This window comes from Eleutherodactylus coqui, chromosome 9, assembly GCF_035609145.1.
Source record: "Eleutherodactylus coqui strain aEleCoq1 chromosome 9, aEleCoq1.hap1, whole genome shotgun sequence".
NCBI classification, from domain to species: Eukaryota; Metazoa; Chordata; class Amphibia; order Anura; family Eleutherodactylidae; genus Eleutherodactylus; species Eleutherodactylus coqui.
In genome coordinates this window covers 175780799-175795101 of record NC_089845.1, presented here as the reverse complement: position 1 = coordinate 175795101, position 14303 = coordinate 175780799, and the positions used below count along the sequence as shown (strand labels likewise).

Below are 14303 nucleotides of genomic sequence, written 5' to 3'. Positions count from 1 at the left end.
ACAAAGTGCATTAATATGGCCATACAAAAGTGCATAACTGCACTTGCTTCTGCAGGACAACCCCTTTAAATTATCAAGGTGGAACTCACAGCACAAAGGTCAAGACAGAATCATTGAAGATCACCATCCAGTGCTCTTGGTGGTCCACATACCGGGAGTAAACAGTTGCTCCCTTAGCAGAGAGACAGTTGACCTGGAAGAATGAGAGCACTTTGTCGAATGTAGAGCCAACTGAACGTTTACCTCATAGTGTCCAGAGTTGATTGCAAACTGCCAGTCCTTGTGGCCAGGTCTCAGGACCCCCACACTCAAGCAGTGGACACACTAGGAATTCCATGGATGAACTTCTGATTCCTGTATGTTTTCCCTCCTTCCCACTAATTCCATGATTTATGAAGATGGAAGGCCCCGTAATGATTCCTATCATCCCAGATTGGCCCTGCTGGGCGTGGTACGTGGATCTCATCGACTTTGTGTCTCCTCCCTCTTTGACAAGATCTTCTCTTGCAAGGACCTCTGCCACCCAAGTTTGTTCTCACTTCATTTAAGGGCATGGCGGTGGATTTGTGGAAACTGTTTTCACTCCATCCATAATGAAAGCTAGAAAACCTTCCTCCTGGCGGGTTTGTCATCTCGTTTGGAAATATTTCTGTCTCTGGTTGGAACAAAGCAACTGTCGCCCTATGCTTCTTTCCCTACAGCAGGGTCTGGATATAGGCTTAAGCCTTAGTTTCCTAAAAGGTCAGGTGTCCGAACTTTCCATACTTTGTCCATTGTCCTTAGTCTGCCATCTATACTTTTCTAATACCGTCTCTCCATACAATTCTCCTGTCCAACCTTGGGACCCTAATCTGGTACTGGATGTGTTAGTCTCATCCCTTCGGGCTGTTGACTGACGTTTCAGCTCTCCGTTTGGCCTGGAAGGTGGACTTCTTGGTAGCGGTCACCTCCATCCGCTGGGTTTCCAAGCTCGCAGCGCTGTTGGCCAAAACTCTGTTCACCGTCTTTCACCTTGACAAGGTGGTCCTATGTCCGGTCCCCTCCTTCCTACTGAAGGTGGTATCGGCATTCCATTTCAAGGGGGACATTGGCCTTCCATCATTTTATTCATCTGCAGTTCATCCGAGAGAATGCACTTTTCACAAACTGGATCTAGTACGAGTCTTGTGGCATCTTTCAGATGTCTGACTCTGTTCTTGATTCCTGATGGCCCAAGATATTGCCTTATGGCTACCAAGGTGGTCCGCTCTCACTGGATCCTATCGATGGTGGTAGGGGCATCCCGTACTGAAGGCAGAACGCCTCCCTTCCACGTTGTGTTGCATTCTACTTGGGCAGTAGGTTACCTCGTGGGCGGTACGCAGCGGGGCTTTTACTATGCTGGTGTGTAAGGCTTCTTCGTGGATTTCTTTGCAGACCTTCTCAGTTTTACCGGGGGCATACTTTTGCATCTGCAGACTCCCCCCTCAGTCAAAGGCATTTACAGATGGCCATAAACTGACCACATTCATCGTTCTATAATTTCTCCACCCCTGAGGGGCTGCTCTGGACCATCCTCATGTCTTCAGCTGGGTCCCCCTAATGAGAAAACAAGGTTTTTGTACTTACCGTAAAATCTTTCTCATCTGGGCCCTTGTGTTATCGGTACTCTTACAGACATCCCTCCTTGCTGCAGAGTAATCGGCTCACGCGGTGTTTCAGCCACCTAGTTTAATAGTTTTTTTCATGTTGCGTCTTTATTTTTTTCTTCATCTGCTGCTCGCATACAAACTGGTGAGCTTGGTGCCGGCAGGAGGGTACAGCTGGTAGGGGGAGCTTGGTGCCAGCAGGAGGATACAGCTGGTAGGGGGAGCTTGGTGCCGGCAAGAGGGTACAGCTGGTAGGGGGAGCTTGGTGCCGGCAGGAGGGTACAGCTGGTAGGAGGAGCTTGGTGCTGGCAGGAGGGTACAGCTGGTAGGAGGAGCTTGGTGCCGGCAGGAGGGTACAGCTGGTAGGAGCAGCTCGGTGCCGGCAGGAGGGTACAGCTGGTAGTAGGAGCTCGGTGCCGGCAGGAGGGTACAGCTGGTAGGAGGAGATTGGTGCCAGCAGGAGGGTACAGCTGGTAGGAGGAGCTTGGTGCCGGCAGGAGGGTACAGCTGGTGGGAGGAGCTTGGTGCCGGCAGGAGGGTACAGCTGGTGGGAGGAGCTTGGTGCCGGCAGGAGGGTACAGCTGGTGGGAGGAGCTTGGTGCCGGCAGGAGGGTACAGCTGGTGGGAGGAGCTTGGTGCCGGCAGGAGGGTACAGCTGGTGGGAGGAGCTTGGTGCCGGCAGGAGGGTACAGCTGGTGGGAGGAGCTTGGTGCCGGCAGGAGGGTACAGCTGGTGGGAGGAGCTTGGTGCCGGCAGGGGGGTACAGCTGGTGGGAGGAGCTTGGTGCCGGCAGGAGGGTACAGCTGGTAGGAGGAACATTTCCTGCTTAGTGTCGCCTCCTAGTGGCAGCAGCTATACCCAGCTGTGTCCCCCTATGAATGAGACTTTACAGATTGTAGAACAATCCTGTTTTTATCTTTATTTTTTCTTATTCTTTTCCTTTCTTTTTAATAGTCCCCACAGGGACTGGAACTTGTATTCATTTGATTCCTTATACAATGTAGTGCAATATGTCATGGTAGCCTCATGAGGTCCCCAGGCTGACACGACCCCGGATGGCAACCCCGCCATCTTATCGCAGGGAGCTGCTAGGGACGCATACTGTCTGATTGGGACATTTAAATCCTGTTGTCAGAAAAGGGGTTAACAGCCCAGAGCTGGGCAAACATGGGCTGTCAGATAACGGGTACCTTGGGGCCTAGTATGTGCTGCTAGGACTTACCTAGTTGTGTGTCATGAAGGGGTTAAAGGTCATTGCTGGAGTCCGGTCTGGCCTGAGGGCGGTGGTCCTGGCCAGTGCAGCGCCGCTTCTCTCCGGATGGGCACTCGTTTACATCTCTGCATTTCTAGGTCTTGGGGGTTCTCAGCCAAGACGGGATCATGAGGTTCATCAATATTCAGACCTGTAAACTTGTGTTTGACGTCGGAAGCCATGATGACAGCATAGTGACATCATCCGTAAGTCCGAGCGGCCGCCACATCGCCAGCATCATGGAAGACGGCAGCATAAACCTCTACAGCGTCCAAGCTTTGACCAAAGTCGTCAATAAGGTAGGGCCGACTCCGGGGAAGCCTTCGCTGCGCCGTCCTGCTTGCCTTTACTAATCGCAGTCTGATGATCTTTATTTCAGCCGCCGCCACCGCTAGTGAAAGTTGTGGATTTAACGAAGGACTCCGCCGCTAGTAAGGCCGGGGCGGCCAGCGAGAAGGTGAGCATTGTAGCTGGACGCACTTGTCGGCCCTGGAAGTCCAAACAAGACGTCGTGAAGATGAAATATCTGCAGCCGGACGATTGGGACCCGTCTGCTAACAAGGAGGTGCGTAGCCAGGGGCCGAGCGTGCGCCAGTGGGGGGAGGGGTAGTAAGCCGGCTGCAGCTTATCTCCCTCGACAACGCAAAGATTGGCAGCTTGAAATTCAAAATGGTCAGCTCTTCTCTCCTCCGCCATCTGCCACGGGAATAGTCGGGCCGCCCCATATGCCTCGTGTGTCCGGCCATTGGGGCCCGAGGGATTTGTCGGCCTATACGGGGTTCATACGCCACGTGTGTCGGCCATGGGGGCCTGAGGGATGTGCCGACCTATACAGGGGTTCATACGCCACGTGTGTCCAGCCATGGGGGCCCGAGGGATGTGCCGGCCTATACAGGGGTTCATACGCCACGTGTGTCCGGCCATGGGGGCCCGAGGGATGTGCCGGCCTATACAGGGGTTCATACGCCGCGTGTGTCCAACCATGGGGGCCCGAGGGATGTGCCGGCCTATACAGGGTTCATACGCCACGTGTGTCCATCCATGGGGGCCCGAGGGATGTGCCGGCCTATACAGGGTTCATACGCCTCGTGTGTCCATCCATGGGGGCCCGAGGGATGTGCCGGCCCATACAGGGTTCATACGCCACGTGTGTCCATCCATGGGGACCCGAGGGATGTGCCGGCCCATACAGGGTTCATACGCCACGTGTGTCCATCCATGGGGGCCCGAGGGATGTGCCGGCCCATACAGGGTTCATACGCCACGTGTGTCCATCCATGGGGACCCGAGGGATGTGCCGGCCCATACAGGGTTCATACGCCTCGTGTGTCCATCCATGGGGGCCCGAGGGATGTGTCGGCCCATACGGGGTTCATGCGCCTCATGGAATACCGGGGAATGTTGTGAAATTGTTGCTGAGCAGTAATAATAATTTCTTGTGTTTTTCGTTGCTTCTTTCTTCCATTCCGATCCAGTCTTGTGTTTAGCACTCGAGGCCGAAGCATAAACAGAACCTCCATGCTCAGTCTTAGGGTGAATGCAGATGGCCGGGTCGGATCCCCTGCAGTGACCCGCGGCTCACCTCCTCCCAGCGTCTCGCTCTGCTACGTGCCGCGCATGCACAGTGCAGAGCCGGCCCGTCACCAGTGACGTTTCTGTGCGGGGCTCTGCGAGGTTTGCACACGAGTAGGACATGCCGCGATTCGTTTACCGCGCCAGTCTTCACACGGTCAAATCGCGTCTGTCTGCATAAGATTGCATTATCTAATACAGTCCTATGGCAGCAGGCACGGGCGGAAACTCTGTGGGAAATCTCGCTGCGGAATTTCCAACCGTGCGCATTCACCCTTAAAAATACTAAACCGGCCGCTCTTGGTTGGGGATTTTTTTATTTAACCCATTAAGGACCAGGCACTGTAAATTTACGGCGCCTGGTCCTGGGCTTAAAGCACCGCCGATAGTAAAATTACGGTGGTGCTTTAAGCCTCCTGCCAATTAGCCAGCTGATAACCCGGAGGAGGAGGCAGAAGGGCTGTGTGACCCTCCCTGCCTCATTTGACCCTCCCTGCCTCATTTGACCCTCCCTGCCTCATTTGACCCTCCCTGCCTCATTTGACCCTCCCTGCCTCATTTGACCCTCCCTGCCTCATTTGACCCTCCCTGCCTCATTTGACCCTCCCTGCCTCATTTGACCCTCCCTGCCTCATTTGACCCTCCCTGCCTCATTTGACCCTCCCTGCCTCATTTGACCCTCCCTGCCTCATTTGACCCTCCCTGCCTCATTTGACCGTCCCTGCCTCATTTGACCCTCCCTGCCTTTTCCTTTCCCGAGTACACAGCACTGAATGAGCACTGTGTATTAGAAAGTGAAAGTACAGTGTAACTTTCACCCCGCAAGCTGGGGGGGGGGGGGAGGGGAGGGGTTGGGGTTATGTGCCCCCCGGGGTTCCCTGCTATGGCAGAGCTGCAGGGTCATACTAGACCCTTATCAGCTCTGCCAGTGACTAATGTCACTGCAGGGGATGTTCTCTGTGTAACTGGAGCTCCTATGGATGCCCCGGCTATAGTGGGGAAGGGCCAAATAAGAAAAAGGAAGAAAATGAATGTCCCCCAGAAGTCTATATGACGTCATGGGGGGCACAGATAGTAAAAAACAGAATTACATACAGAAGTAGAACAAAATAACAGAATAAAGCAACAATACATAAGAAAGAAACTGACCCAAAGCCGGCGATGCGAGACCCCACATACTATATATCCAAACGGCCGACACCAATAGAGGAACCCCTTCCCATAAATATACGAAATAAAAACTATAAATGGTAAAAAAATCATTAAAACTAAAAAATGGGGGAAAAAAGTAAGTGAAAAAGATCTTTATAATGTCGCCCTGTACGTCACGGGGAAAACGCCGTAAAATAATCCGGAAGCCGAAGGAAACTAAATACCGCAGTAAAACCCCCAAAAGGGTTAAAGATACATATATTTAAGTGTACATAGCGCTGTTGTATCTACAGACCAAATGAGTGGCAGCCATGTTTGTGCAAATAAAAGCAGTTCTATCCCTCTAAAATCCGTTTTCACGCAGCGCCAGCGCCAGTGTGGAGGAGCCCTAAACCGTGGATTCCGTGTATTTCGGGTTCCGCGAGTGTTTTTGAGAGCCCTATGACCCGAGCTGTGACCATGTGTGATCGTCTGTTGGGGGGTCTCATGTCTTACTATAGGAGATCCTGAGAACATGAACTGTTGGGGGCGCTGCGGACGGGGGATGGGAAACACTGGTCCAGCGGGCTACCCTGTTCAGACACCGGGGGCGCAGTCACGCTTCACAGGCCGCTGCCCATGTAATCACATGTGGCTTTCTGTGATACGGCACGCACTTCTCTACCCCATGTGGCTCCGTTGCAGAGTCCATCAGATATGCAGCCCCCCAGGGACCCCACTACTAGTCAGTAATTCAATGTCCATGTGTGTTGTAAGCTGAAGTTCCTGATAACAGCTTTGTGATTACAGAATGAGCTTCCGAGTGTGCTGAGCCGGCCGCGTCTACACGCCATTCTGAAGGGGTTCGGAGAGTATCCAGCAAAGTACAGGTAAAAGGTGTATCGGGCCCCAGGAGGCTCTGCTGTTGCAGGGTGTATGGGGCCCCAGGAGGCTCTGCTGTTGCAGGGTGTATCGGGCCCCAGGAGGTTCTGCTGTTGCAGAGTGTATCGGGCCCCAGGAGGCTCTGCTGTTGCATGGTGTATCGGGCCCCAGGAGGCTCTGCTGTTGCATGGTGTACCGGGGCCCCAGGAGGCTCTGCTGTTGCATGGTGTATCGGGGCCCCAGGAGGCTCTTCTGTTGCATGGTGTATCGGGGCCCCAGGAGGCTCTGCTGTCGCATGGTGTATCGGGCCCCAGGAGGCTCTGCTGTTGCATGGTGTATCAGGCCCCAGGAGGCTCTGCTGTTGCATGGTGTATCGGGGCCCCAGGAGGCTCTGCTGTTGCAGGGTGTATCGGGCCCCAGGACGCTCTGCTGTTGCAGGTTGTATCGGAGCCACAGGAGGCTCTGCTGTTGCAGGGTGTATTGGGGCCACAGGAGGCTCTGCTGTTGCAGGGTGTATCGGGGCCACAGGAGGCTCTGCTGTTGCAGGGTCTATCGGGGCTACAGGAGGCTCTGCTGTTGCATGGTCTATCGGGGCCCCAGGAGGCTCTGCTGTTGCAGGGTGTATCGCGGCCCCAGGAGGCTCTGCTGTTGCAGGGTGTATCGCGGCCCCAGGAGGCTCTGCTGTTGCAGGGTGTATCGGGGCCCCAGGAGGCTCTGCTGTTGCAGGGTGTATTGGATCCGGGCCCCAGGAGGCTCTGCTGTTGCAGTGTGTAGTAGGGCCCCAGAAGGCTACTACTACCCGAGCAGTGATAGTGACCCCCAGCAATTATCACTGCTGGGGCAATTATTGGGAGTCACTATTCCTGATGGGGCAAATATTGGGGGTCACTGTCACTGCTGGGGCAGTTACCCCCAATAGTTGCCCCAGCCCAAATAGTGACCCCCAATAGTTGCCCCAGCCCAAATAGTGACCCCCAATAGTTGCCCCAGCCCAAATAGTGACCCCCAATAATTGCCCCAGCCCAAATAGTGACCCCCAATAGTTGCCCAGCCCAAATAGTGACCCCCAATAATTGCCCCAGCCCAAATAGTGACCCCCCCAATAGTTGCCCAGCCCAAATAGTGACCCCCAATAGTTGCCCCAGCCCAAATAGTGACCCCCAATAGTTGCCCCAGCCCAAATAGTGACCCCCAATAGTTGCCCCAGCCCAAATAGTGACCCCCAATAGTTGCCCCAGCCCAAATAGTGACCCCTAATAGTTGCCCCAGCCCAAATAGTGACCCCCAATAATTAGCACTGCTGGGGCAATTACAAACCGCACCCAAAACCATATTGTGACAGCCTGACAGTGACCACCCCTCCCCTGGCATGACAAGTTATAGTGACCGCGAACTGCGCATGCACGAAGAATCTGCCGCGTGTTCCCCAGCTGGGAAGCGCTACTGCGCAAGGGCGAAGAGACAGGCGCGTGTTCCCAGCTTCTGTATGGCTCATTTACAAAGCACACAGTATATTACCCAGTGCATTGTCATGGCTGTACAGAAGTGCTGACGTGCTCTTGTCACGGCCGGATAACCCCTAGTGACGGCCCCATTGCCTTTTTACGTCCTAGCTAAGTGGGCCATAAAAACATGCATCCTCTTTGGATTAAAGCCCTCTTGGCTGAGGACGTGACAGCTCCGTGCTGTCGGTGCCCGCAGGTAGCCGACAGCACGGAGCTGTCATCCCGGGCGATCGGCGCAATGGATTGCGCCGATCGCAATAAAGTGCAGAAAATGTAAAAAAAAAAAAAGTTAAAGATTCAGCTGCCCTGATGGATCGGATCCATGGGGGGAGGTGAAAATACTCACTCCGGGTCATCCGCGATGTCCCGGTCTTCCAGGACCTGAAGTCCCCTTCTGCGCATGCGCACCCGACGTCAATCATCGGGCGCGTGCACAGAGGGGCTCAGGCCCCGGGAAATTTGAAATCCCTCTGCTCCTGGCTGCCATGTGTAGCCAGGGGCAGAGAGAGGTCACCGGGGACCTCTGTAGGCGGTTCCCAGTCACATGATCACTGTTATCCAATGGATAACAGTGATCATTTAAAGTTAAAAAAAAGAAAGTGTAAAAAGAAAGTTTGAAAAAGTTTTAAAAGCTTACATTTCATCTCCCCTCACAGATCACATCCGTGAGGGAGGATGAAATGATGTACCTACGGCCCCCGGATTTATCCGAAAAACCTTAGCCCAGCTTCTGCGCACGCGGCTGTCGCCAAAGCCGTGGATTCCCAGGGTGATTTAAAATCTCCCTGCTCTTGGCTTCTATTTTACTGCGGATGTCTGTGACATGGCGCCCATTGTGCTCCGCGGATATACCGGCAGCCCATATGCATCTACATCGTGTACCGCCTGCTGGTACCCGCATCATCGCTAAGTGACGGTGAGGGAAATGCAAACAAACAAAAGCAGTAGTGCGCATGACCGCCGGTGTGAGTAGGCAGTTATGCGCAGTACATTACGCGGCCGTACGCAGCACCACTGCTGAGCTCACAGCTGGGATCCGCTGCCGGCCTCCGCAAGCAGATCCCACATCCGGCCGCGTGAGCCCGGCGTTATTCAGACCGCTACCTGTGATTCCTAATTTACAAGACGCCCCGGGAACGCTCGCCTTCATGCAGCCCAGGAGCAGCTTGTTGGGCGCCTTCTCTGTGAGACCGCCGCACCTCAGCGAGATTACAGAGCCTCACAGAGCGCCACTTTTTACACCCCATCCCGGCCGCTGGGGTCATGAAATACCCCCAAAAAGCATGAGAGGAGGGGGGATACCTGGTATTATTGCCCCATGTGCCCATCCCAGCCGGCCCCTGTAATTACCCCTGTCTATGGACATACCACACAGTTCACATTATTAGTCTTATCTAAGATTTGGGGAACGCCAAAAAGGGCGCAGAGGGGGGGGGGGGGGGGGGGGATTATTATTAGGGCGTCGTTTTTTTTCAGCCCCAGTGAGCAATTGGGACGGGAATTTATTCAGCTGTGCCCGGAAATCCAACGGGTGTCCCTCCATTATAGGCCGAGCCGTGTGTCCTGTGAGCAGATTAGGGCCACAAGGGGTCTGAACAAGGGACAAGCAGGGGATCCATTTTGGGCTGCAAATCCTCATTCTTATGTGTGCTGCATAAAAAACTGTTTTTAAAATGACACAATTGCAAAAAAAATTTAAATCATATTTTTTTCCTTCTGCTTTGCTTAGATTCATTCAAAAACTGTGGGGTGAAAATACGCAGTACACCCCTAGAGGACTTCGTTAAGGGGTGTAGTGTTCACAGTGGGGTCATTTGTGGGGTCCCTCTATGGTTTTGGCCGCTCCAGGGCTCTACAATTGGGCGATGGGGCCGATGTCTGTTCTGAAAGCCTCCGGCTGCTCCTTCAGGTTTGGGCCCCATTGGGCATACGGACAGAAGATTAGGGCCACAATGGGGATGTCACTGAACACAGGATAAACGGGGGGATCCATTTTGGGGTGTAAATCCTCATTTTCATCTGCATTAGAGAAAAAATATAACTTTAAAATGACACGTGTGCAAAAATAGGACGTTTTATTTTTCTCTTCTAAATTGCATTAAGTCCTGAAAAAAACTGTGGGGTAACAACACCCCCGCCCCCTCAGTGAGTACAATACGGGGTGCAGTTTATAATGGGGTCATTTGTGGGGGGATCTATCATTCTGACACCCATGAGCCTTTGTAAACTTGGGTGCAGGAAAACAAAGTGTTCCTCAAAATTTTATCAATCTTAAATTTGTACATCTCCTAAATGGTTAAAAAAACACGAACGTTTTTCAAATGTGCTTCCAGAATCAAGTAACCGGATGGAACTCTCTATATCTCATCAATAATGTGTGCCGTATCTCCGCACATATTCCAGATATTACAGTTGAAAATATGAGAACATAATTTTTTCTAAATGTTCCCAATTTTGGTGCATTTAATAAATATCCACAAATTCCATCGGTCTATTTTCACCACCTAAATGAGGTACAAGATGTGGTGAACGAACATTGTCAGGATCTGCAGAACCTTTACGGAGTTATTCCATGTTAAGTGACACACGGCAGATCTCCAAGATTTGGCTCCGTCAATAAGGGGTTAATCAGCTGTGTTTTTTATCTTTTCAGTATTAAGCCTTGTGTAAGGGAAAAGGTTTTTTACTCTTTTTTTTCTGAAAATAGTGTTTAGATGGTGCAGTCTGTAATATCTGCAGGGTTACGCGGTGTAAAGGGGGGTGACATGACCCCCTTATGTGATGGAGATTCAACATGCTCTCTGATTGATGGGGGGTGAACAAAGGTCCTTGCGGCAGCTGCCCTGGGATCACAGTTCTTCCATGACGCTGCTGCTCTCCCCCTCTCTCCTCTGCACACGAGCTGAAGATCTACTTGATGTTGGCTTTATAATGGACTGCAGGGCGGCTCAATCACCATAACCCCTAGTAGCATGCAGGCATCCCAATTGCAATATGGAGGAGCTGAATGTTCATGTGCCGACTGATGTGGAATCCTTGGTATCGGTTCATATGTGCAGACTGTATGTCTGCAGTCACCCCTCCCCCCATCTGGGTTGGGTTGAGTGGCTGCACATTAGTCGGCACATGAACATTCAGCTCCCTCATATTGCAATCTGGCTGTCTGCATGCTACTATGGGTTGGTACTGGTGTATTATGTCACCACCGGAAGTAAGGGGTGGTGACATAATACAGCCGTCAAAAAGTTGTCCACGCGACCAGCTTGTGATTGGCTGGGGGCGTGTTTAATTCCCCAGGTGCCGTTCTGACACTGCAGAGGACAGCATCAATGATGGGAGTCGGGGCGGTCGAAGGCTTCGGCCACTGGCCTTCTCAGGCTGGGTGCGGAAGTGGCAGAACCAGAGCCACAGGCACCTGAGGGAAGCACCGCCGGCCACACTGGGAGCGCCTATGGCAGCAGGACGCCAGCAAGACTGTTAGAGCAGCGGCGGCTGTAGATATGGCGAGGCACAAGGACACCGCTGCTGAGCAGTCAGTGAGCAGGCCAAGGAACAGCTGCAGCGCCGGAGGACAGCATACAATGGCCTTCTGAGGCTCGGACCGGCGTTCTCTTCTATCCCCCAGGGCAGCGCAGGACAGCGGCAAGAGCGTGAGCGGTGGCAGCACATGCAGATGAGGCAGAGGGACACTGCTGCTGAACAGTGAGTGAGCAGGGCAAGGGGCTGCTTCAGCGGCCCTATTGCTTTTGTGCCTGGTCTCGAGGGTTAGGGTGGGGTTCGTTTTCCTATAAGGCTTACATATGTAAGCTTAATAGAAAAGTAAACCTCCAGCCCAGCCACACAAGCAATTAACACGCTGCTAGGACCTTCCGTTCTTCACCCTATCGGGAGCTGGGGGTGTGACAGGGACGTTGCTACATGCTAGCCCTGTCAAACTCCTAGCTTCTGGTGGCGTCAAGATACACCAGTACCCTAGGGATTATGGTGATTGGCCACCCTGCAGTATCCGGTGATGCATGTTTGGCTTCTTTTTCTGTGAGTTAGGTCTTTGTACATTTCTTCTCTCACCTCTGTTAGAAGCGGAGCTGCAGCCGTTTACAGTAGAGCAATCTCTGTTCCTGCAGAGCTCCTCCTAAACTGCTGGACGAGTTAAAGACAGAAGCCTCAAAGTACTGATGTGTCCCCTTCCTTCTAGCGCTCACGGACCCAGTCCAGCTGAAACAGGAAGCTTCCATTTTCAGTCCTTTATAAGAGCTCTGTTTTCTATGTTCCCGCAGAATGTTCATCTGGCGCTCCCTGCTGCAGCTGCCCGAGAACCATGCTGCCTTCAGCAGCCTGACTGACAAGGGCACACATCCCCAGTACTCCCTGCTGCACCAGGACTACCCCCTGAAGAGCACTAAGCTCCTGAGAGTCCTACAGAGGTAACATTAGGATGGCCGCCTCATGCTCATTCAGGACTTTAGCTGGGTCACTAGAAAGGAAATGAAGCTAATCAGAACTGTAGATTCTAATAGAAAACAGAAGCAAATCAGTCAGCACCACCTCTTACTGCTGATCCACAGGGTGGACATTGCATGCCAGCCAGTTTAGCATAAAGCAACACTCCTTCGCAAGGAAGTGCAGCACTTCTGTTTAGGAAAAGTAAGCAGGTGGCAGGGTCTGTTGTCTATATGCACTTGTATGGAGACATCATATCAGAAGTCTGCACCGACCAGATCAGAGGTAGAGAAGAGATCCTGCTCCCCTATGTGTACAGTGTATGAAGACATCATAGCAACAGTCTACACCCACCAGCTCAGAGATAGAGAAGAGATCCTGCTCTCCTATGTGTACAGTATATGGAATACATTATAGCAGCAGTCTACACCCACCAGCTCAGAGATAGAGAAGAGATCCTGCTCCCCTATGTGTACAGTGTATGGAGACCTCATAGCAGCAGACTACACCCACCAGCTCAGAGATAGAGAAGAGATCCTGCTCTCCTATGTGTACAGTGTATGGAGACATCATAGCAACAGTCTACACCCACCAGCTCAGAGATAGAGAAGAGATCCTGCTCTCCTATGTGTACAGTGTATGGGGACATCATAGCAGCAGTCTACATCCACCAGCTCAGAGATAGAAGAGATCCTGCTCTCCTATGTGTACAGTGTATGAAGACATCATAGCAACAGTCTACACCCACCAGCTCAGAGATAGAGAAGAGATCCTGCTCTCCTATGTGTACAGTGTATGGGGACATCATAGCAGCAGTCTACACCCACCAGCTCAGAGATAGAGAAGAGATCCTGCTCTCCTATGTGTACAGTGTATGAAGACATCATAGCAACAGTCTACACCCAACAGCTCAGAGATAAAGAAGAGATCCTGCTCTCCTATGTGTACAGTGTATGGAGACCTCATAGCAGCAGTCTACACCCACCAGCTCAGAGATAGAGAAGAGATCCTGCTCTCCTATGTGTACAGTGTATGAAGACATAGCAGCAGTCTACACCCACCAGCTCAGATATAGAGAAGAGATCCTGCTCTCCTATGTGTACAGTGTATGGGGACATCATAGCAGCAGTCTAGACCCACCAGCTCAGAGATAGAGAAGAGATCCTGCTCTCCTATGTATACAGTGTATGGAGATATCATAGCAGCAGTCTACACCCAACAGCTCAGAGATAAAGAAGAGACCCTGCTCTCCTATGTGTGCAGTGTATGGAGACATCATGGTTGCAGTCTACACCCACCAGCTCAGAGATAGAGAAGAGATCCTGCTCTCCTATGTGTGCAGTGTATGGAGACATCATGGTTGCAGTCTACACCCACCAGCTCAGAGATAGAGAAGAGATCCTGCTCTTCTATGTGTACAGTGTATGAAGACATCATAGCAGCAGTCTACACCCACCAGCTCAGAGATAGAGAAGAGATCCTGCTCTCCTATGTGTACAGTATATGGAATACATCATAGCAGCAGTCTACACCCACCAGCTCAGAGATAGAGAAGAGATCCTGCTCTCCTATGTGTACAGTGTATGGAGATATCATAGCAGCAGTCTACACCCACCAGCTCAGAGATAGAGAAGAGATCCTGCTCTCCTATGTGTGCAGTGTATGGAGATATAGCAGCAGTCTACACCTACCAGCTCAGACATAGAGAAGAGATGCTGCTCTCCTATGTGTACAGTGTATGGAGACCTCATAGCAGCAGTCTACACCCACCAGCTCAGAGATAGAGAAGAAATCCTGCTCTCCTATGTGTACAATGTATGGTGACAACATAGCAGTAGTCTACACCCACCAGCTCAGAGATAGAGAAGAGATCCTGCTCTCCTATGTATACTG

The 14303-nt window shown here is 52.1% G+C and overlaps 1 protein-coding gene across 5 annotated transcripts in view; it reads left to right on the top strand.

The window, feature by feature from the left end:
* The window catches only part of TBC1D31 (TBC1 domain family member 31), a 185547-nt gene that overhangs the window by 40542 nt on the left and 130702 nt on the right, over positions 1–14303 (top strand). For all 5 annotated transcript variants that reach the window (XM_066578806.1, XM_066578807.1, XM_066578804.1 and 2 more), the window contains 4 exons: positions 2979–3179; positions 3260–3445; positions 6394–6473; positions 12248–12394. In XM_066578806.1, coding sequence (XP_066434903.1) covers positions 2979–3179; positions 3260–3445; positions 6394–6473; positions 12248–12394 — 614 coding nt within the window. The remainder of the gene's footprint in view (positions 1–2978; positions 3180–3259; positions 3446–6393; positions 6474–12247; positions 12395–14303) is intronic.